Raw genomic sequence first — 23092 nt, 5'->3', positions numbered from 1 at the left:
GTACTGTTTACCCTCTGTCATCACCCTGGGCCCCTGGAAGGCAAGAACTTTAAAACTGGGCTGGGTGGAGCAGAGAATGAATGCCGGTGAAGTTTGAATAACAAAATATGCATTTTCCGTTTAAGTTTTTTTTAAAAAGCAGACTGTAAAATTGTAGGTGGAGTGAAACTACAACTGTGGTTGCAACATTATATAAAGCAAGTGGAAAACAAACAAACAAGTTTCTAGATACAAAAAGTATATTTTGTAAAGATCTGATTGCAAGTAATTTATTGTTATTTTCTTCATTACAAGGGCATTCCAGGCCTACTCTGTAGTTTTGCCTTATTCTATTCAGCTAAGTTTCAGCTGTTAAATAGTTAGGTCAAAAACTAAAAATTGCTGAAATTGGGGTTTTAAAAATTGCCTTAAATCTTATGCTAGCTATTATCTTCCAAGGCTGTACTCAAGTCTTTGTCTTTCTCCACCTTCTCTCTCTCTTGTCTCCACTTCTTGACTTTTCCTTACCATATTTTGAGTTGCTTTTTTTATGCTTGAGCCCTGTAAGGTGGGCCCTCCATCCCAACTCACTGTAGTTTCTTACTAAGGCCCCATTAACTCCGTATCAGTGGCTCATTTGACTCACTTGACTTTTTAAAGGGCCCAGAGTTATTTAGCCTTCAAAGCATGTGTATGTGTGTTAACCCTAACCGCTCAAACACTCAACCCATGTGTAAAGGTTAGACCAATGGCTCTGAAGATTGGGTGGAGAGAAGTAGAAATGATGAGAGCAGGAAAAATGGTATTTGTTAATGGAGGAGATAAAAATTATTGATTAGATTTTTTTATACTAATTTGCAAGTTCCCTCTCCACCCTTTTCTCACTCCCACCTGCAGTGGGAGAGTCAAGCTCTTGGCTCAGACTTATAGCCATAGTGAGTCATTGCTGCCTGTGGAAGGATGCTGCCTCTCTCAGGTGTGTTGGTGAAGAAGAAAGGTTTTCGTGGTAGCCAGCTTCCACGATGGCCCCCTAAAGATGCCTGCCTCCTATTATTGACGTCCTTGCATAGTCTCCTCCCACATTGTACCAGGGAAATATAGCTGGAGTGATGGGCTGTCACTTCTGAGGCTAGATTGTAAAAGACTGCAGCTTTTGTCTTGGGTTCTCTCTTTTGGATCCCTCCCGTTGGGGGAAGCCTCATTATGAGAAGCCTATGGAAAGGTCCCAGAAGTGGCAAGGAATGGAAGCCATCTTCTAGCATTCCTGTGAGTGTGCTTGGAAGCAGATCCTCCAGACCCAGTCAAGTCTCAGACACTGGCAGCCCCAGCTGACTTCTTGATTGCAGCCTAGTGAGAGGTCCCACCCGAACCACCCAGCTAAGCTGTTCCTGGATTCCTACCTACAGAAACTATGAGATATTAAATATTTCCTGTTTTAAGCTTCTAACTTTGGTATGATTTGTTACACAGCAGTAGATAACTATGCCAGTTGTAAACAGCTGGGTTAGACCAAAAACTAGACAAATGTCTTCTACGTTGGAAGTGACATTACTAAAATCGTACCAAAGTATAGCCAGTAAATAACCAGCTTTGGCAATTGCAGCACCATAAATTTTTTGTTTTTACTAAAATTCACTCAATCATGAAGAATGTGGTTAAATGGGATGACTATTATTAACATAAGATTAATATACATGGTAGGAATTTTTTGCGTGTGTGTGGTGAGGAAGATTCATCCTGAGATAACATCCATTGCCAATCCTCCTCTCTCTTTTTTTTGCTTGAGGAAGATTCGCTCTGAGCTAACATCTGTGCCAATCCTCCTCTACTTTATACATGAGATGCCTCCACAGCGTGGCTGATGAGTGGAGTAGGTCCACACCCAGGATCCAAACTCATGAACTCCAGGCCGCCAAAGCAGAGTGTACAGAACTGCTTTATTTTAAAAGATTTTGAAGTGATATAGCTATATATTTTACAGCTAGATGTGAAAACCAGGCTATCTTTAAACTAATATATGGGCCACCTAAGTTCAAAGAAACAATAATTTATAACTTTCTTTTACTTCTTAATGAAACAAATATAACTTTTCGTAGGGCTTCGAAATAGTGAGTTAAAAGCAGTGTTTGAAAAAATTAATTAAAAAGCAATAAAGTTAAAAGAAATTAGAGTTCTTCAGACATTTGATTTGTGTAATTATTATTATTATTATTTTTTTAAAGATTGGCACCTGGGCTAACAGCTGTTGGCAATCTTTTTTTTTTTCCTGCTTTATTTCCCACCCCCCGCCCCCCGCCCCCCGTACATAGTCGTATATCTTAGTTGCAGGTCCTTCTAGTTGTGGGATGTGGGACGCCACGTCAACGTGGCCTGACGAGCGGTGCCATGTCCGCACCCAGGATCCAAACCCTGGGCCGCTGCAGCGGAGCGCGCTAACTTAACCACTCGGCTGTGGAGGTGGCCCCTGTGTAATTATTTTTGAATTAATGTGCTAAATATGTATTTTTTCCCTTCCTTTTTTTTCTTTTGGAGAGCCTCTTAATTTTGAGTCCTTTTTCTGAGTCCTCAGATGGCTCGCTTAAATTTTGCTCAAGTTCTTCTCTCCTACGTCTTTATTATTTGCAGAATTAGTTGAGTATCATAATATGTGTTTAGATTAATCATTTTTTGCAGCCCAAATTTTAGATTTTCATCAATTTCTTGGAATTCTCCTCTGAATTTTCTTATATGACCACCATAGTGGTGTTTCCTTTATGACTCCAAACATGACTTCAGGAATCACAGGTAGAAAGAACATCACCTTTCCACCCCAAGAAAGGCCCCACAGGTGGTTTAGCAGGTGTGAGGTTTAAGCCTAGCTTTGTAAAATGGTGGTCACAGGCTGTCACTGGCCCACAGACGGATGTGTTTTATTTGGCCTACACTATGTTGTCTCACACATTCAAAAAAAGTTGCCAGTGCTTAAAAACCAGGCAATTTCACATTAAAAATCAGATTTTTGACTTCTATTGAAAAAAATCAAAGGATCTGACAAGAGTAGGCCTATATTCCTCATAGATGCCTATATGGCAACACTGGGCTGAATTAAGCAATTGCTGCTCCTAGGAGTAGCTGGTGCATGTACTGTTCCATTTTGTGACTGCTCTCCTACTCGGTGTTGTTCGCACATCCTCTGGTTTATTTATTTTAATTACTTGCCTGGGCCCTGTAGGTGTTTGAGTTTCCCACCCCTGATCTAAACCAACAGCTAGCCATAACTGTCAAGAGGAGGGCTTGAGGCCACTGTGAGCACTATTAGTGCAAAATCGCTCCTGCGTGACTCACCTAGCTTTCCCTCTAACAGCCGTGCTGATTCCGTGCAGACGGGCATCCCGTCTCCCTGTTCCCTTCTCAACATCAAGTCATTTCTAATAGTCCCCTCATCCAGCTTTAGATAGTACTAATTTTGCGAATGTTGTTGATATTAAAAGTCCTCCTTTTGTCTGTTTTTGTTTTAAAATTAAGCCTAAAATTGTACTGAGCTTTTTTGACTATTCTAAGTTGAAGATTTTGATCCATTTAAATTGTAACACTTCTCACCTGTTAGTGAGGGAGCACTATAAGATCAGCCTTTATTTTGTTAGGAAAAAACTCCCCCCAAACGAAAAACCCAGATCCCAAGAACAGCATGGAGTAAAATTCTTAAGGCAAGACTGTGAGAAGCAAAGGGTTGTTGCCCCAAATTTTCTCGTTATTAATATACAGAGAATTATATATGCACGTAAGCCTGATAAACATTATTAGAAAGACTTATGGAAAAACAGAGAGGGGGACAGGATGTCCTCTCTCAGAGGAGGCGGCCTCATTCTTTCACTCAACAGTGAGCTTTCATGAGGCCAAACACAACCAGTTATTCCTGTACTGAAACAGCGGACCATCAGCTTTGGGGACTGGATATTCAGTTGTCTACATGTATGCAATAAATGGCTTTGATTACTATTTATGAATAAGGAAGGTGCTACTGGACAGTTTTCTTCCCTCTGACCATTTGCAGTCTAAAAAATTGTTAAAAATGAAGAATGCTTAACGTTTCAAAAATGTAAAATTTTAATGTAAGTGTAATAAGGGTATGAATTAAGGCAAGAAGGAAACTGTGAATACGTAAATGGACAATATTTCTAGTATATATTAGTAATTCTTCAAGGAATAATTATATACTCTTTCCTAAAATGTTGTTTAAAGGAGGCATATATTTGCACCATTTTTTAAAAATAAACTTTCTGCCATATTGAGAAACAAGTTAAAATGTTTATATTTACTTTTCCTTTTTAATAGTAATGTTAGTATAGTTAGCCCCAGAAGTAGCTGTATGTATGAACAAAAGACATGCTCATATTTCTTTAATTTTTTAAAAATGTATAATCACATTGAAGAAAATTGGCAAATAAAGAAGAAAAACATATCACCATCAACCCAGTATAAATGCTGTTAGTATGTTGGTATAACGTATAGCTTTTTTCTCTGCATTTTTCTTTGCATAACTACTTTTAATTTTGTTATCAACAGTATATATGATTATGTCACGTTATTGCACAATAGAAGATGTACTTTTAAAGAATTTTTTGAAGATTCACTTAAAATTTAAAATGAGGCTAAGATTTCTCAGATAATGAAGATAAATTTCTTGGCTCACTGCTTGTCTTTGGTCAGACCTTTTATGAGCATCTGACTCTGTACATACCAGTCCTGATTTCATAAACATGATAGTTAATTGAGCCCAAACTCATTTCCAAATTGGAGTCTAAAAAGGAGCTCCATGAGATTTCTCCTGTGGGAAGTTATTTTTAAATACGTCAGAATTTTGTATGTGTCTGGGTTACTACTGCTTTTTTTAGAATAGGAAAGCATGGGACCAAAGAAAAAAGGAGAAGGAAGTAAGGTGGAAGCACTCCCTGAAATGGACCCTGTATACATCTTCCCCCAACACTCCACAGAATCGACTCCTAGCTCTGTTCTCTGCTGGTAGGAGCCTGTTCATATATTCACCCTGAGCAGAGCCTTCTAGAACAGAGCAGTGTTTTACTCGATTCTGCTTCTCCGACATCTAGCCAAGTTCCTAGCACATAGTAAGCACTTAATGAACACTCAATGACTGAAGGAAGTGAGGCAAATAGGTACATACACTGAGCATGAGAGAGAACAGAAGTCTATCAGGAGGTTTTTGGCTATAAGCTACAGAATATCAACTACAAATGGCTTAAACAGTAAGGACATTTTTAATTTCACATGACACAAAGTTCAGAGTCGGGGCAGTTCCAAGGTCGGTCATGCAGCTGAACAGTGTCATGGAGGACCCAGATGTTTTTCATTTTTGTACTCAGCCATCCTCAGCGTATTGGTGATTTCTTCTGTTATAGTTGCAAGATGGATGTAGGAGTTCCAGATGTCATCTGCAGACACGACTATGTCCAGCAGAGAAGAGGCAGTGTTTCCTCCTGTGTATCTGTTTATGACAGAGGAAAACTTCTCACAGGTGGCTTCCTGCTGACTTCTGCTCATGTCCCATTGGCCAGGATTGGTTCACAAGCCCATGTCCTGGCTGACAAAGGCTATTGGGTAGACACCAACAGTGACTGGCACAGAAATGCCCGAGGGAGCAAAAGTAGGGAAGAGGAGAAAGATATGCCATAGAAAAAAGTGTGACAGAGGCAGGACGAAATAGCCTATAGTAGGTGTAACATAGAATAGTGTGCATTCTTTAGGCTTACTGTATTTTTACTTATATGTCCACTGTTTTATACCTAATATGTGTATGAAAGTAGAACAACATTATTTATAAATAACGTGTGCCACCTAGGAGCAGATCCTGGTTTTGTAGCATCATATAAATTTGGAGATGTAAAGTATATGAAACTGCAAGTAGAAAATTGCGAGGCCCAGTCCAGGTCCTTGCAAGCTTCACGACAAATCTTCCTCCATGCTGTCTCCAGCCTTCCCCGCACTCAACGTCATTGCTCTAGAGAGAAGAGGAAACAGCTCAGGATGGCATGGGGTAACAAGCCAAACTTTATCGAAGTTTGCTTTGTTATTAACATGATAGAGTTCAGGGAAAGGAGCATATGGCACTCTAATAGTTATTCAAGGAAATGATAAAATATCAGAATTACAAAGATAGGTATTTTTTTTAAAAGAACCTTAAGTTTTTATTAACAGTACTTTTAAGCAGTTGTAACTTGCTGCATATTCTTTACTCTTGGAAACTATGTATAAAAGTGAGAATATATAAACAGATGAACTAATCCTTATATTCTCTCTCAAAACAAAATGTTCATCCCATTATATATATGCCAGGTGCCCTTAAATATGTACGGATAGAGTTCATATTACTATACAACACCCGTATAATCTGGACTGAATTAAATTAAGCAACATGCCAATAATTAACATAAAATGAGAATTGTGTCTAGAAATTACATGCAACATCACACCTGGTGTTTCCTTCCCATTTCCCTTGGGTGGGAGTGGCAGGAGGGAAACGGTGATCACCTGCTGCAGCTGCTGTCTTGTTGAACTTCAAGCAATCGGAGTAGAATCCCAGAGATGCTTTTGAGGAGTCTGCTGTGTTGCTCGGTTGATACTCCGGTTTGTTGCTGCTGTTGTCTTCTTCTTTTAACCACTTTCCTCCTATCTGCCTCTGGTTCTTGAGATTACATGTTAATTTCCCATTGTATTTCATATTTTACACTAGATTTTAAAAACTGAAACATATTTGCTAGTCAGTCTAGTGTTCAAATGTAGAAGTGTGTCATCTGCACCAGAGTTGAATGTCTGACACATAGTAACCTTCCATTGATACTTGTATAGTGAAAGAATGAATGAATTGTTTACACAATACTGGGATTTCTAAGATAATTCTAATAATTTAAAGAAAACAAATATTGGACATTAACGTGTATTTCAAACATTATTTCCATTTAGAAAATGTGATATTACCAATCTTTTGAAAAATTAAATACCATATTTTCTTCAAAGACTTCAAGTGATATGCTGAGTAGATATCTTAGTTTGGCTATTAAGACATAAGTTATCAAGTCACTACAAATCTGGGAAAATGGGAATATAATTTGAAAGGAAGAGATTTTAAAAATGGGTGTATGTGATTCAGTAAGAGAGTCTGTGAATACAATGAGAGTAGAATCTGTAACTAGGACATTTTATGCTTCTCAAAAGACATTTTTTACATCTATATTATATAGGTCTGTCTGACTGTCTCCCATTCTCTATAATTTAAAATGTATTATATTTATAGCTGTTTTTCTTGGACACACAACTAAATCAACATGTAAATTTAAAACATATTTATTTGTGACATGTAAAATGGTTAAGATAAATTTATTCCTTTATCTAAACATTAACATTGATATATATTAAAATTTGTTCTTCAGTTGTAGTTCTCGTGTTTGAAAATATTTTTATGTGCACAATGAAAATGCACCTTTTTATTTTGCACAAAGTTTTTAAAAATCTTTTAAAAGTATAAGATTAAAGGAATTTAAAAATCAACATTATTGGCACAAGATTCATGTTAATGTTTACTCATGTAAATAGCACAAAATACTGCCTAATTAGTGTGGTTGGTAAATTTTTGGTACTTTAATTTTCTCTGTTATTGTAAACCATGCATAAAATGCTTGTCTATTGAGAAGTGCAGAATTGTCAGAGCTTAAACAGCTGACATCTGCTTACTCTCTTAAAAAAAAAAAAAAGAATAACAAGCCATTTCAGCCTAATCTACCTCAAATGTGTTCATGTAAATGGAGGTCCATCTATTGACCTGTATTCTTTTCAGCTCAGGATTGGTCCACATGGTTTATGAAACCAGAAAGGCTGATTTGAAATGCAGATGTCGAGACAGTGAAGTACACCCTCCCCTTTTTTCTTTGCTGTATCTGTCAGGGTGAAAAATGGCTTGCACAAGGGTCAGTCACCCATACTCACTTAATTACTTTTCTTGGACCCACAGAACTGTCACAAGCTGTGGTGGATGCGGGAGCTGTTCCTCTTTTAGTACTCTGTATCCAGGAGCCAGAAGTTGCTTTGAAAAGGATTGCTGCTTCAGCCCTCAGTGATATTTCAAAGCATTCTCCAGAGTTAGCGCAGACCGTAGTGGATGCAGGGGCCATTGCTCATTTAGCCCAGATGATCCTGAACCCCGATGCTAAACTGAAGGTATTCAAAAATAAGCCTAAAAATAAACGGCCAGGCTGATAAGCTAAGAAAATAGAAATGGGTATGGAGTAATAGTATACATTTTAAAATAATGTAAATTATCATTGAAAACAGATATGAATATATTATGTTTTTGGTCTTTTAATATATGAAAATTAAGCTGTAAGGGTTATACAATAAAGACATAACTGGGAAAAATATGTGCAATGCTGAAAATCAGAAGTAGTATCAGTATTAACATTAATCATTAAAATAAGGAATCACATAATGATTAAATCTCAGGAATTGGAAGGGAGCTAAAGGTCTTCCAGCCCACCTCTATTATATGTGGATTTCTTAAGAAAATTACCGTGCTTATGATGATGCAGAACTAACACCTTATTTTTGGCATGATGCTGATAACATCTCAAAGAACTTTCCATTGCTTGGTTAACATTAAGAATTTAAAAACCTTATAGAATATAATTAAGAAACAGTATTCATTCAAAGGTCACATTCTTTGATCATGTGCAATAGATAGAGATTTAAATAGTCCACAGAGAACTAAGACATTTATTTTGGAAATTAGGGAATTTAAGAAATTGATTATTTCTGTGTAAAACAGGGATGTGAATGTCTTGAGACTCAGAAATCTTAGGTTATGTTGGATATGTAATCGTTTTCTCCTTTTTATAAAGGAATTTGAATATGTCTAAAGCTGTTTGAATTACATCTGAACTCTGCAGTGGACTCCATGTAGTAATGTTTTGTTTTATTTTGGTTTTTGCTTCACAGCGTCAGATCCTTTCGGCTCTCAGTCAGATTGCAAAACATTCTGTGGATCTGGCAGAAATGGTGGTTGAAGCAGAGATTTTTCCAGTTGTGCTCACCTGTTTGAAGGACAAAGATGAATACGTGAAGAAAAATGCTTCTACTTTGATTAGGGAGATTGCAAAACATACACCTGAGGTAAAAGGAAAAAAAAGAAAGAAAAGAAAAGAAAAGCTTCAAAATACAATAATATGTAGTTAGTTTTAGTTTTTAAGTGAAACATCAACGTGTTTACAGGGCCTCAGTGACGTGGCACACGATCTGCTTATGTCAGGGCTGTCATCCTCAGCACTATGGGCGTTTGGGACTAGACAACTCTTCGTTGCGGGGGACTGTCCTGGACACTGCTGGATGGATGCTTCGCAGCATCCCTGGCCTCTGCCCACTAGATGCCAGTAGCACCTCTCCCCCAATTGTGACAATAAACACGTCTCCATATATTGCCAAATGTTTCCCAGGGCACAAAGTGCCCCCAGTTAAGAAACACAGGGTTATATCAATGGAGTTTGAGTCTGAAATCTCAGTTTTTGACCATTTTCTGCTTTCCATTTCTGGATTGTGGGGATTGTGGACCTTTGTCATCCTTGTCATTTTCGGTCAGCTGGGAGTAGTGAGAGATAGTACACTTCCAGGTCGGGAGAGACCACCAGGCCCCCCAGCCTGGTGTAACCATGTAATAGCTGCTCTTACCTGGTGGTTCCCGCTCTGAGTTCTTAGATGCCAAAGGAGTAGAGCTGAAGCAAGCCTGGGTGGCTTCTGAAGATGTATCTTTTTCTGTGTATATTTTGACTAATCAATTTCATTTCACTAAACTTTAAAGTTTTCATTCCTTCTTTCATCTAACATCTTTATTTGGTTGAGATTTTTCAAGATTGAGGTGCAATCAACTAGTAATCATTGCTAGCAAGTGGGGGATAATTACACTAGAATATTTCAAGTCTGACATTATCTTTCAACATTCAGTGGTTAAGCTGCTTCATACTCACGCACTGTAGTTGGGGCTTTCAGTAGTTAGCTAGTTATGAACTAGCCCTAGGCTTGGTGTGTAGGTGAGGAATTTTGACATCCATTGTAACAGGAATAAAAGTTGTGCCATCCATGCATGAAAAAACCATAGAGTGGAGCTCCTCACAGTGAGTGTATCTGTACATTTGAAATGGCAGGATTATTATTCTTGTACATTTCTTTAATATAATTTCACTAGATGATATTTCAGATTTTACCGGATTTTTTATGTCCTAAATAAAAATATTTGGCAATCCTAAAGTAATATTTAAAGATCATCTTCTGCTCCGGTCACGAGTACCCGGCTCTCGTTTTCTCTTAGCTGTCGCAGTTGATCGTTAACGCGGGGGGAGTTGCGGCCGTGATCGACTGCATCGGGTCCTGCAAGGGAAACATAAGGCTGCCGGGCATCATGATGCTCGGCTATGTCGCGGCTCATTCTGAGAACCTGGCGATGGCGGTGATCATTTCCAAGGTTGGTTCTTGCTTCATCTCCTTCTAGTTATTGCAGTGAGATATTCTAAGATAGAGCCACAGATTAATACTCTCCCGCCGAGTATAAAATAGAATTGATGAGGGCGAGAGAATTACCGAAAGAATTTTTCAGCTTTCTTTCGAGGCTTATTAGTACATTTCCCAAACACTGCTTGAAGTAAGGTTTATTTTGAGGGAGGTTTAAAGTTTTACTCAGTGTTTAACATCAACAAATATCAATTCCTTTGAGTATTGCTATTATCTGTATTTAAATATTAAGCGTATTTGTGTCTTGAAGGACTGGCTGTGCATAGTTACCAACATGTAAAGCATACTTTGATTAAAAACAACCATTACAAACAACATGGCTGATCGTTGTTTTCATTGTTCTCAGAGATCCATACATTCTCCCCTTTCCTGTCATTTGGGTAGGATACGAAAGTGGTGAGGACATCCCTTTTTATCCACTTCCTTTCCATCAGCTCTCAGGAACTGGTTTCTCCTCTTAGATGTAGCAGTTCACTGCACACGTCTCTGATGGATAGTGGTGTTTCTGTTTCCTTGCTCTAGGGACTTTGCCTTATCTCAATTTACAGCTCGGTATTAACCCACCATATAGTGTAGCCCTGGCACCTAGTAGGTGCTCAAAAAATCTTTGTTGAATGAGTAAATATTGATCCCCTGAGGCATGCTTCCGCCCTGTGCCCACAGTATCTCCGGAGACCCTCCAGGGTGTGGGTGTCTTATCAGCATGGGAAACCTGCTGCCGTATGTTAAACAGAAGTGTGGATTTTTTCATCCCTTGCTAATCCTCAGCATAAAAGGAGCCTCAGATCTTTATTTTCTACCTATTCCGTGATAATTCTTTGCTTCTCCCCCTTTTTATCCCGTGCTTTTCCTTTTCTTCTGTTACCGAAGACTCTGATAGTGACTGGAGCAGGAGCGCTGCTTTCTGAAGGGTCACTGCAGGGATGGTGCCGGGATTGCCGATTCTCGGTTCTTCTGTGGATAGTCAGAATGCTTAACTTACGCGTAGGAGGAATGATGAAAGGAGAAGCCATTGCTCTTGCTTCCTGTATCTCTCCAAAGGAAGCAGGAGGCGCTCCTCTCCTTTGGTCCAGGGTTGCTGCTGGCCACTCCCACCTAGTTTGTCTTTCAGTTGATTGAAGATCAAGGGGGCAGCCGCAGTTTGAGGCAAACCACACAGTACAGTCTCATTCTTTCCTCTTCCTACAGTATACTGTAAGGACTAATAACAACACCTCACACTTCAATAACACTTTAGAATCTTCAAAGCACACTCCTCTTCCCTATCTCATTTGCTCTCCTAACAACCGAGACCAGGAAGTCAGAGTTGGGGGAGGGGGTGGGGGGGCTGTCTTCTTTTCCTCCTGCTGCATCCATCTTGATATGTCCCAGAAGTATGGACTTTCTGGAAAGTTGCTTCATTCTGAAGACAGGTTTGACCTTTCATATTGGCAGACACACAGTTTTAGTTGTAAGAAAGGACCCAGTGGAGAAATGTGCAGGTCTCTTCAGGAAGTCGGTCTTAACAACCAAATTTAAAGGTGCAGGAAGGCGGTCCATAGATCATTCGGCCTTGGCTATGGTAGCGTGACCACGTGGTATTTGCTCTTGTGGTACTAAATTTAAGGGGATAATTATTATCGTCTCAAATTAGTTGGAAAATTATGCCTATACAGAATCTGGAATTATAATTTGATTTATTTGGTTCTTCTTTGGATATATAAACTGTGATGTATTTGATGCCCTTTAGTTCATTCTGTTCTGGTTGTTTAGATAAAATTGAAGCCTAAAATGCAAAATGTAAGCACATGCTATCTGTGTAGCAAAAGCAATTGTTTCTACTTTGACATTCAGTCATATTAAAATGGGCAAAACTATTGCTTAAAAGTTGACCAAAATTAATGGAAAGTTATTTACTATTTCAGGAAAGGTTTTCGTGAATATATTTAATCTGAAAGTTACTTAAATAGGATTCTTGCTCATATTATTCATTTGATTTTAGATGTATAGTGGTTATTTTGTTCTCAGGTCTATTATACTTGTGAAAAGGCAATTTTTTTTAAGGATTCTAAATTAACTTTTTAACAAAGGAAAAGAGAAGGTTTTAAAATCTAAGCACTTTTAATTTGTCACAGTGGAATCTGGTTTTGCATACATACTAGTCTGTGGCATCTGTTGTTTGGTTAAATGCCTCTCTATTTGGGGAGTAAACGCTGCAGAGATATTCTTAGTTTAGTTGGATTGTTACAGATAATTAAGGTAAATTAGTTCTAGTCATTTTATTGACTTGAAAAATGACAGGGTGTGATGTGCTCATTTATTGAACCGTTTAGGAAAAAAAGGATCAAGGCCCAAATGATTCCTTCTAATGTGAGAGACACGGAAGGCTTTAATCCTGCTCTAGATTCATGCGCTTGCTCTTTTGATCAACACGGCAGGGTGTGCCCCAGTTGTCGCTCTGCTTGTCAGAAGAACCAGAAGATCACATTAAAGCGGCTGCGGCGTGGGCCTTGGGACAGATCGGCAGACACACTCCCGAGCACGCCCGGGCCGTCGCCGTCACCAACACGTTGCCGGTCCTGCTTTCTCTGTACATGTCAACAGAGAGTTCTGAGGATCTTCAAGTAAAAGTAAGTACTTGATTCTTAACTGTTTTACGAAGATTTGTTATATTTTGACTCTTTCTTAAAGATATGTAATTTAAAATGTTTTAATTTTCATTATGGACAATATTGCTTTTATTCTGAAATACAAGAAATACAAATTTATCAGAAGAATTGAGGTGAGTCTTGCCTAAAAATGGGTTACCCTTGTCTCTAAAAGTCAATGATACATTTTAAAGAAAGTTCTCTGCAGGTGCACAGTTGTTTGTAAAATGAATGAATGCTTGTTGCATTCTACATTTCTGATGACTTTTCGTACGGAATAGGAATTGGAGAATAGTAGAATTTTGGAGCTGGAATTGGCTGGAGAGAACTGTAGTCGATTTTACATTAAAAAATTGAGTCCAGAAGAATTTAAGGTACTTTCCAAAGGTAATATAACTGATCAGAGGGTATTCCTAAAGTCATAATCAATCTTTTAATTGTTTGTCTTATATTTGTTCTTTAAAAGAAAAATGTCCATAACATTCACTAAATTAAATATCTTTAAATCATGCAATGTTTTAAAAAGCAAGCTTTCTGGAAAAAGTTTTACCAGCTACTCAAATAATTCACAAAACATGAACATAAAGTAGGATGGATTGTTTAACAATTCTAGAATTTCAGAGGGGGGAAAAATGTTTCCCAGCATACTCGCTATTAGGAAAACATGAAAGTTTTTGAAAGCAGCTTTCAGAATTGACTTGGATAGAGAGAAGTGCACAGAAAGGACAATTATTCAAAATAAAATTAGCAACAGTAAGTTAAATTACATTTAAATTTTAATTAAAACAATAAACTGGCAAATAGGAAACCCGTTTGCTGACACAACCTTTAGGCGGTATAATGCGGCCGCAAGTTCACTTGAACTGTGTGGCTGAGGGGCTCAACGTGATAGGCAACAGTGAATCATTTACTTGATTTATAAATTTTAGAAAAGTGAATTTCTGTTTATTTGGTTATGTTCACAGGTTATTTCTCTACAAATTCATTGAGGAAAGTTGATTTCTAAGATGAACATTTTTTCAATTTTTATAAGACTTTCTGGATCAAAGCGATGATTTAATAGATGTAGGCTTCTCTTACATTTCTCCCATGTCGAGTGCATTCCTTGGCAAGGCTTGGCGGAGAAAGTCTGACAGTGTGCTAAGGTCTTCTCCTGTTTAACAGTTCTGTCATTGTTTGACTTTCTGGTGAGAAACCACCATTCTGTTTCCAGTTTTGAGTTGTTCAAGTACAGCTGATTTACATATATACAATTGTAACCTATATATGTAGTTCTCGTTTGGTCTCATATTTCTTTATCCCATTATTGTTCTCTTCCTCCCTCTTCCCACTTCCTCTTCTTTCCTCCTCACTCCCCCTCATTTCCCATCCTCCCCACCCTTACCTCTAGTGATCCAATGACTGTGGCCTCCTCTGCAGGGGCTCGCAGGCATAAGCTATGCCCAGGCTATAACAGTAATTATATTCAACTTCTAAGCTATCAATAGATAAATTATTAATATTTTAAAAATAGTCTCTATCACTTTCAGATTCCTGCACTTAACAACTTTTATTTTCCTTTAAGTTTTGGAAATAAGGAAATACATGAGCTAGAGCATGAATAATTAATAGTGGAGTCAATAGTAATTATAGCTTGCAAATAGCCTCTTAGGTAGTACCGCATGCTTCTTATATACTACTAAGTTTAACTTTTTTTTTTTTAAGATTTTATTTTTTTCCTTTTTCTCCCCAAAGCCCCCTGATACATAGTTGTATATTCTTCGTTGTGGGTCCTTCTAGTTGTGGCATGTGGGACGCTGCCTCAGTGTGGCTTGATGAGCAGTGCCATGTCCACGCCCAGGATTCGAACCAATGAAACACTGGGCCGCCTGCAGCGGAACGCATGGACTTAACCACTCGGCCACGGGGCCAGCCCCTATTTAACTTGGTTGTTAATGAATTATTATGATTTTATGTTGTATAAATATCACTGGAGTAAAATAAGTTTGAAAACTTCACTTTTTGAAGTAAGATAATTTTTATTGTGTTTTAGTTTAACAAAAGCAGTTTTCTTAACGCATTTAGGTTTGCTGATAGAAGTTAAGGTTCCCTCTGCCTATATTTGATACAAAATTTACTTTCAGGAAATACACTGGGTATTAAATTAAAAAGTGGGATCTTTATCGATCATTATCCTGTCAGCAATCTTTCCAAGGCTCTAAGTCCATCCAGATCTTTTCTTATTGTAGGGACTGGATCATTATTTTTTTTTCTTCCCTCAGGTCTCTTGGATTCTATCAGTTGTTGTTTTAAACGCTCTAGGATGAGAGTCCAAGTCTGTTTGATTTGACACCATCTCAGTAGAGAAAAATATATCCAACAGCGTCAGCAATTGTCTAATGGTATTTCTCATTTGTTACTCTGTGGCAGCTCTCAAATTATAAGGCCATGTTGAAGTTCATTTTGTCCCAAAGGCATGTCAGTTCCTGTAACATTCTCTAATTGGTTCTGATCCAGGAGAACCAACGAGCAGCCCCTGGGAACTTCTCGCATGTTTTTACAGAGCCTTACTATCTACCTGCACCTATGTTATTTCAAATATCTTGTTAAAAACTGAAAAAAATATATCCTTTTTCGCTAATAAGTTTTGAAAATACTCAGGCAATTAATTGCATTTTCATTTGGTTTCATTTAGAGGCATCGTATCGAAATGTTCCATCTTAGTTTTGGCATTTGAATAAGTTCCTTCTAGTACCTTAGTTATAAAATTATTTCTAAGATAATTATTTGATTTAATTATTGTTTTCTTGTTGTCATGGGTTGTTCCCCTTCATTTTTTAGCAGCTTTATTGAAATATAATTTATATACCATATGATTTACCCATTTAAAGTGTACCATTCAATGGTTTTTAGTATATTCATAGAACTGTGCAACCATCACCACAATCTAACTTTAGAATATTTTCATTCCTTCATTAGCAGTCACTCCATATTCTCTCTGCCTAGCTCCAGGCAACCATTAATTTACTTTCTGTCTTTGTGGATTTGCCCCTTCTGGACATTTCATTTAAATGGAACGATACAGTACACGTGGCCTTTGTGGCCTGGCTTCTTTCACTTAGCATAAGTTTCAAAGCTCATCCATTTTACAGCATATATCAATATGTTGTTTCTTTTTATTGTCAAATAAAATTCCTTGTATTGATATACCACATTTTGTTTATCCATTCACCAGCTGATGGACATTTGTGTTGTTTCTACTCTTTGGCTATTACGAATAATGCTTCTAAGAACATTATTGTACAAGTTTTTGTGTGGATGTATGTTTTCATTTCTCTGGGTATCTGGGTAGATACCCAGAAGGGAAATTGCTAGGTCATGTGATAACTCTGTTTAACATTTTGAGGAACTGCTAAACTGTTTTCCAATATGAGCACCATTTTATAGTCTCACCAGCAATACGTGAGGTTTCCAGTTTTTCCACATCCTTGCCAACACTGGTTATTATCTTTGTTTTTTATTATAGCCAGCCTAGTGGGTGTGAATTGAAATCCCATAGTAGTTTTGATTTGTATTTCTCTGATGGCTAATGATGTTGAAAATCTTTTCATGTGCTTATTAGCCATTCATATATCTTCTTTGGAGAAATATCTAATCAGACTCTTTGTCCACTTTAAAATTAGGCTATTTATTTTTTTATTACTGATTTATAAGTGTTCTTTATATGTTTTGGATACAAGTACTTATCAGACATATGATTTACAAGCATTTTCTCCCAATCTGTGAGTTGTCTTATTACTTTCTTGATGGTATTGTTTGCAGTGAAAAATTTTTCATTTTAATGAAATTTGATTTACGTATTTTTTCTTTTGCTTGTGCTTTTGGAGTGATATCTAAGAAGACTTTGCCTAACCCGAAGTCATGAGGATGTATTCCTCTGTTCCCCCTTCATTTTAATAACTACAGTTATGTGCTACATAATGATGTTCCTGTCAACGATGGACTGCATATATGATAGTGGTCCCATTAAGATTATAATGGAGCTGAAAAATTCCTATTGCTGTCGTAATGTCATAGCACAACACATTGCTCACACGTTTGTGGTGATGCTGGTGTAAACAAACCTATGGTGCTACCAGTTGTATAAAAGTATAGCACATACAATTATGTGTAGTACATACTGGAGAGGAATGGGGCATTATGTGCTTACAAGCAAATATATGATGAAAAAAAGAAACATACTAGGCAAACCAGCATGGTCATATTTCTGAAAAGAGTGACACCTCCTCAACAAGAGACTCAGACAGGTCCTTCAGGAGGTGTTCCAGAAGAAGTCATGTTATTATAGGAGATGACAACCGCATGCGTGTTATTGCCTCTGAAGACCTTCCAGTGGGACAAGATGTGCAGGTAGAAGACAGTGGTATTGATGATCCTGACTCTTGTAGGCCTAGGCTAATGTGTGTGTTTGTGTCTTAGTTTTTAAGAAAAAAGTTTAAAAAGTAAAAAATAGGGGCCGACCCACTGGCGTAGTGGTTAAAAGTTCCTGCACTCTGCTTTGGCAGCCTGAGGTTTGCAGGTTCAGATCCTGGGTGCAGACCTACACACTGCTTATCAGGCCATGCTGTGGCAGCATCCCATATATAAAATAGGGGAAGAGTGCCACAGATGTTATCACAGGGCTGATCTTCCTCACCAAAATGAATAAATAAAATAAAAAATCTTAAAAGAAAAAGTAAAAAGATAAAAAATAGAAAGTTTAAAAATAGAAAAAAGTTGGGGCCTGCCCAGTGGCCCAGTAGTTAAGTTCGTGTGCTCTGCCTTGGCGGCCCGGGGTTTGCCAGTTTGGATCCCGGGTGCCAGCCTACGCACCGCTTGTCAAGCCATGCTGTGGCAGATGTCCCACAAAAAAAATAGAGGAAGATGGGCATGGATGTTAGCTCAGGGCCAGTCTTCCTCAAAAAAAAAAAAAGAAATTTGTAGAATAAGGATATAAAATAAGAAAGAATTTTCGTACAGCTGTGCAATGTATTTGTGTTTTAAGTTAAATGTTATTACAAAAGAATGAAAAACTTTTAAAAAATATAAAAGTTCATGAAGTAAAAAAAGTTACAGTAAGCTAAGGTTAATTTATTATTGAAGAAAGATAAAAAAGACAAAGATACACTATAAATTTAGTCTCTCCTAAGTGTGCCGTGTATGTAAAGTCTGCAGCAGTGTCCAGTAGCGCCCTCGGCCTTCACGTTCACTCACCACTCACTCACTGACTCACTCAGAGCAAGTTCCAGTCCTGCGAGCGCCATTCATGGTCAGTGCCCTACGTAGGTGCACCATTTTTTATCTTCTCTACTGTATTCTTACTGTACCTTTTCTGTTTAGATATGTTTAGATACATAAATACTTAGCCCTGTGTTCCAGTTGCCTCCATTATTCGGTCCAGTCACACGCTGTGCAGGTTTGCAGCCTGGAAGCAATAGCTACCCCATATTGCCCCGGTGTGTGGTAGGCTATCCCATCTGGCTGTGTTGTTCACACAGTGACAAAATTGCCTAACAAAGCATTTCTCAGAACATATCCTCATCATAAGCAATACCTGACTGCACAACTCTTCGGGCCAGAATGCTTTCAGAACCAAATTAACTTTTGAGTAATAAACACTTTTCATTTTAAGCAGTTTTCATTAAAGGTCATCTATTAAGGAAAGCAACGTTGAATAATTTTTGTTATTTCTTTAATTTTCTGTGAAAAACAATTGGAGCGGTTTCAAGTGTTTGTATAGTATTGACAGTTATATTTTGTAAATTTTAGTATTATTCTTATGTGTGTTGTTAAGAGGGAGAAAATAGTGCTGCTAGTCACTCACTGTGGTTTTTACAACAACAACAGTTTTGATCAGTGTGGACAGAGTCAGTTTTTAGAAATGACAGAAAAATGAATGAATGTAAAACTATAGATGCTATGCTAATTCATAGGAAAATCAGGCTCAAACTCAAGTTGCCCTAAATAAACAGCAGTAAACCTATGACCCCTTCTCTGACATCATCATGTATTTTGTATGTCTAAGGAGAAACACTAGCTACTAAATGCAGTGACAGTTAGCAAAATTCATAATCTGTTATTCATTAGTTCAAACTAAGATATTGATTTACTGAATTAAGTAAATAAAAGTTTGTTGACCCCATATAATTTCTGTACAATTCACAGTATGAAATTGTAGGAGCTATTTTATTTTGCTCACAGCCATAAATAACCAAAGATAAGGCATATTTTCTAAAGGCTAACAAATCTTAAACCCAACGTATAACATGATCTTGTATGTAGAAAATCCTAAGGAATCCACATGTACACAAATACTAGAACTAGTAAGAGTTCAACAAAGTCACAGGATGTAGGGTCAATATGTAAAAACCAGTTGTATTCCATATGCTAGTAATAAGCAATTTAAATATGAAATTAAGACAGTAGTTTCACTCACAATAGCATCAAAAAGAATAAAATACTTAGGAATAAGTTTAACAAAAGAAGTATAAGACTTGTACACTGAAAACTACAAAACAGTGCTGAAAAAATTTAAGGAAAATCTGACAAAATGGAGAGACATTCCATGTTCTTGGATTGGAAGACTCAATATTGTTAAGATGGCAGTACTTCCTAAGTAGATCTGTATAGTCAACACAATCTCTATCAAGATCCTAGCTGGCTTCCCACCCCCCAAATTGAGAAGCTGATCCTAAAATTCACATAGAGGGCCTGCCCCGTGGCTGAGTAGTTAAGTTGGTGCGCTCCGCTTCGGCGGCCCAGGCTTTCAGCAGTTCAAATCCTGGGCGCGGGCATGGCACCACTCATCAAGCCACGCTGAGGCGGTGTCCCACATGCCACAACTAGAAGGACCCACAACTAAAAATATGCAGCTATGTACTGGGGGGCTTTGGGAGAAAAAGAAAAAATAAAATCTTTAAAATTCACATGAATATGCAAAGGACCCAGACTAGCCAAAACAATCTTGAAAAAGAAGAAGGACTTACACTGCACAATTTCAAAACTTACTGCAAAGCTATAGTAATCAAGATAGTGTGGTATTTGCTTACAGAAAGACATGCAATACATATCAATGTAATTGAGAATCTGAAATAGACCCTTTTATGGTCAACTGATTTTTCACAAAGGTGCAAAGGCTATTTAACGTGAAAAGGATAGAGCAAGTCTTTTCAACAAATGGAAGTGGGACAATTATTATACCCTCATACAAAAACATTAATTTGGATGCTTATTTCATACCATACAGCAGAATTAACTCAAAATGGATCATAGATCTAAATATAAGAGTTAAGACTATAAAACTCTTAGATAAAACATAGGAGTAAATCTTTGTAACCTTGGAGTAGGCATTGAGTTCTTAGATATGACACCTAAAGCACAAGTGATAAAACATTGATAAATAGGGTTTCATCAAAATTAAAAACTTGTATGCTTCAAAGGACACCATTAAGAAAATGAAAAGACAAGCCATAGACTTGGAAAAAACATTTTCAAATCACACATTTGAGAAAGGACTTGTATTCAAAAATATATAAAGAACTGTTACAATTCAAAAATAAGACAAATAATCCAATCCACATTGGGCTAAAGCTTTAAATAGACATTTCACCAAATAAGATATATAAATGGCCAATCAGCACTTGAAAAGATGTTCAACATTATTAGTCATTAGGGAAAAGCAAATTAAAACCATAATGAGATAGTACTTCACACCTACCAGAATGCCTATAATTACTATGATGGATAATAACAAGTGCTGACCATCATGTGGAGAATCTTGAATCTTTTTACATTATTATTGGGAGTGTAAATGTTGCAGTTATGTTGAAACACAGTTTGGTGGTTTCTCAAAATGTTAAACTTACCATGATCACCCAACAACTCCACTCCCAGGTATTGTCCCAAGAGAGATGAAAACATTTTTCTACGCAAAGACTTATATATGAATCTTCACAGCAGCATTATTCATAAGAGCCAAAAGCGGAAACAACCCAAATGTCCATCGACTGGTGAATGGATAAACAAAATGTGGTAAATCCGTGTAATGGAATACTATTTGACAATACAAGGAACAAAGTACTGATACATGCTATAACATGGATGAACCTCAAAAACGTATTTAGTGAGAGGGGCCAGACTCAAAAGTTCACATACTATATGATTCTACTTATATGAATTGTCCAGAAGAGTCAAGTTTATAGAGACAGAAAGTAGATTAGTAGTTGCGTGGGGCTGTTGGCGGGGAGTGGGGAGAGGGAATAGGGAGTGACTACAAATGGGCATGAAGTTTCTTTTGGGGATGATGAAAATGTTCTAAAATTAGATTGTGGTGATGGTAGCACAACTCTGTAAATTTACTAAAAATCCATTGAATTGTGCACTTAAGGTGAGTGAATTTATGGTATATAAATTGTATCTCGATAGAGTGGTTAAAAAGTCTTAAGTCCAGAGGGCCAGTCCTTGAGGCCGAGTGGTTAAGTTCGTGCGCTCTGCTTCGGCGGCCTGGGGTTTCACCGGTTCAGATCCTGGGCGCAGACATGGCACCACTCATCAGCCATGCTGAGGTGGAATTCCACACAGCACAGCCAGAGGCACTCACAGCTAGAATATATAACTGTGTACTGGGGGGCTTTGGGGAGAAGGAGAAAAAAAAGATTGGCAACAGATGTTAGCTCAGGTGCCAATGAAAAAAACTTAAGTCCAGAAATTGACAAGTAAACAAAATCTTAACTAATGTACTAATGTTTCCTTCATGCTGGATAATACCACTGATTATCAATCATGACGTACATTCCTATCTAGAAGTATACAGTGGTTGTAAACTGAGTGTATTTTTTGACTAAGGAGAGTAAAGTTCAGTGAATTTCTAGTGTCATTAGACTCCTTTCTGGAGTTCTTGATTAACAACTCAACAGTACATTGCCTAGTTGGAACTTTTAGAATCAGAGTAAGGCTGTCTGCATGGTACAGTGAATGTGATCTCTGCTACGCTGTTAGGAGACCTTGTCACCAACAGCAGTTAAGTTAGAGTTGGCCTGCTGAGGTCACCGTGAGCCTAAGGTGGTTTACAAAGGTGTAAGTAGGTGTGCTGGGAATCAAGAGTTTAATTCCAACTTATGTTATATTACTTATGGGGGAAATGTTGGGCTGCATTTCTTACATTCCTTGTTTTATTTTATCTGGTTTATAAAGCAATGTTTGAGGACAAATATGTCAAGAGATAAGAGGTTATACAAGGCTGCTTAGCCTTGGTCTCTGGGAAACCATAAATTCAAGAGATCCTTTACAGATGGCACAAATGTGATGAAAGTTTTTACAGAATCCATTTACCAATTGTAAAATTCATGATGTGGAAATCAAAACCCTCCTTGACATTTCAAAGGCCTTGCTAAAGGTTCAGTAGCAAGATCCCAGAAGACTAGGTCGGCTAAGGCCTCAGAGAGAGAATAGGTGATCAGAGGACAGGCAGAAAGGATGCACCGAAGCACAAAGCCACCTGCAGGCAGGTGCGGATTTCTAGTGGGAAACAGCTTAGACAAGCCCAATTGTGAAGCCTTCCAAAGTGAAAGGGGCAGGCTTTAACACAAAGATACAGAACCACAACCAGCCATGGCCTCAGGGCTGGCTGCAGCCATGTGCATCACTCAAAGGGCACCCTTCTTCAGCCACTTGTGGCAGGAGGGCAGCACCACGTGGTGTCACTGTGAAATACACAGTGCTGGGGAGAGTGGGAAAGGTCCATGCAGGGCCCTATCCTCTAGCTTGTGGGTGAAACACTCCCTGTTGTTGCAGGGAGCTTTTCCCCACAGTTGGGTAGATCCTCCGCTTTGCTTCCATTTCTCCCCGTGAGCTACAGCAGCATACCTGCAAAGCTCACTGAATGATGCACACAGCAGAGTATTTCTAACCACGTACCTACAGGC

General features: G+C 38.0%; 1 protein-coding gene across 1 annotated transcript in view; it reads left to right on the top strand.

Annotated features, from left to right (window-relative positions):
• Positions 1-23092, top strand: part of SPAG6 (sperm associated antigen 6) — a 66336-nt gene that overhangs the window by 32539 nt on the left and 10705 nt on the right. The window contains exons 5-8 of the mRNA XM_046679977.1: positions 7982-8187; positions 8962-9135; positions 10325-10477; positions 12942-13133. Of these exons, the coding sequence (XP_046535933.1) occupies positions 7982-8187; positions 8962-9135; positions 10325-10477; positions 12942-13133 (725 nt within the window). The remainder of the gene's footprint in view (positions 1-7981; positions 8188-8961; positions 9136-10324; positions 10478-12941; positions 13134-23092) is intronic.

Source organism: Equus quagga, chromosome 12, assembly GCF_021613505.1.
Source record: "Equus quagga isolate Etosha38 chromosome 12, UCLA_HA_Equagga_1.0, whole genome shotgun sequence".
NCBI lineage: Eukaryota > Metazoa > Chordata > Mammalia > Perissodactyla > Equidae > Equus > Equus quagga.
This window is presented reverse-complemented; position numbering and strand designations above follow the sequence as displayed.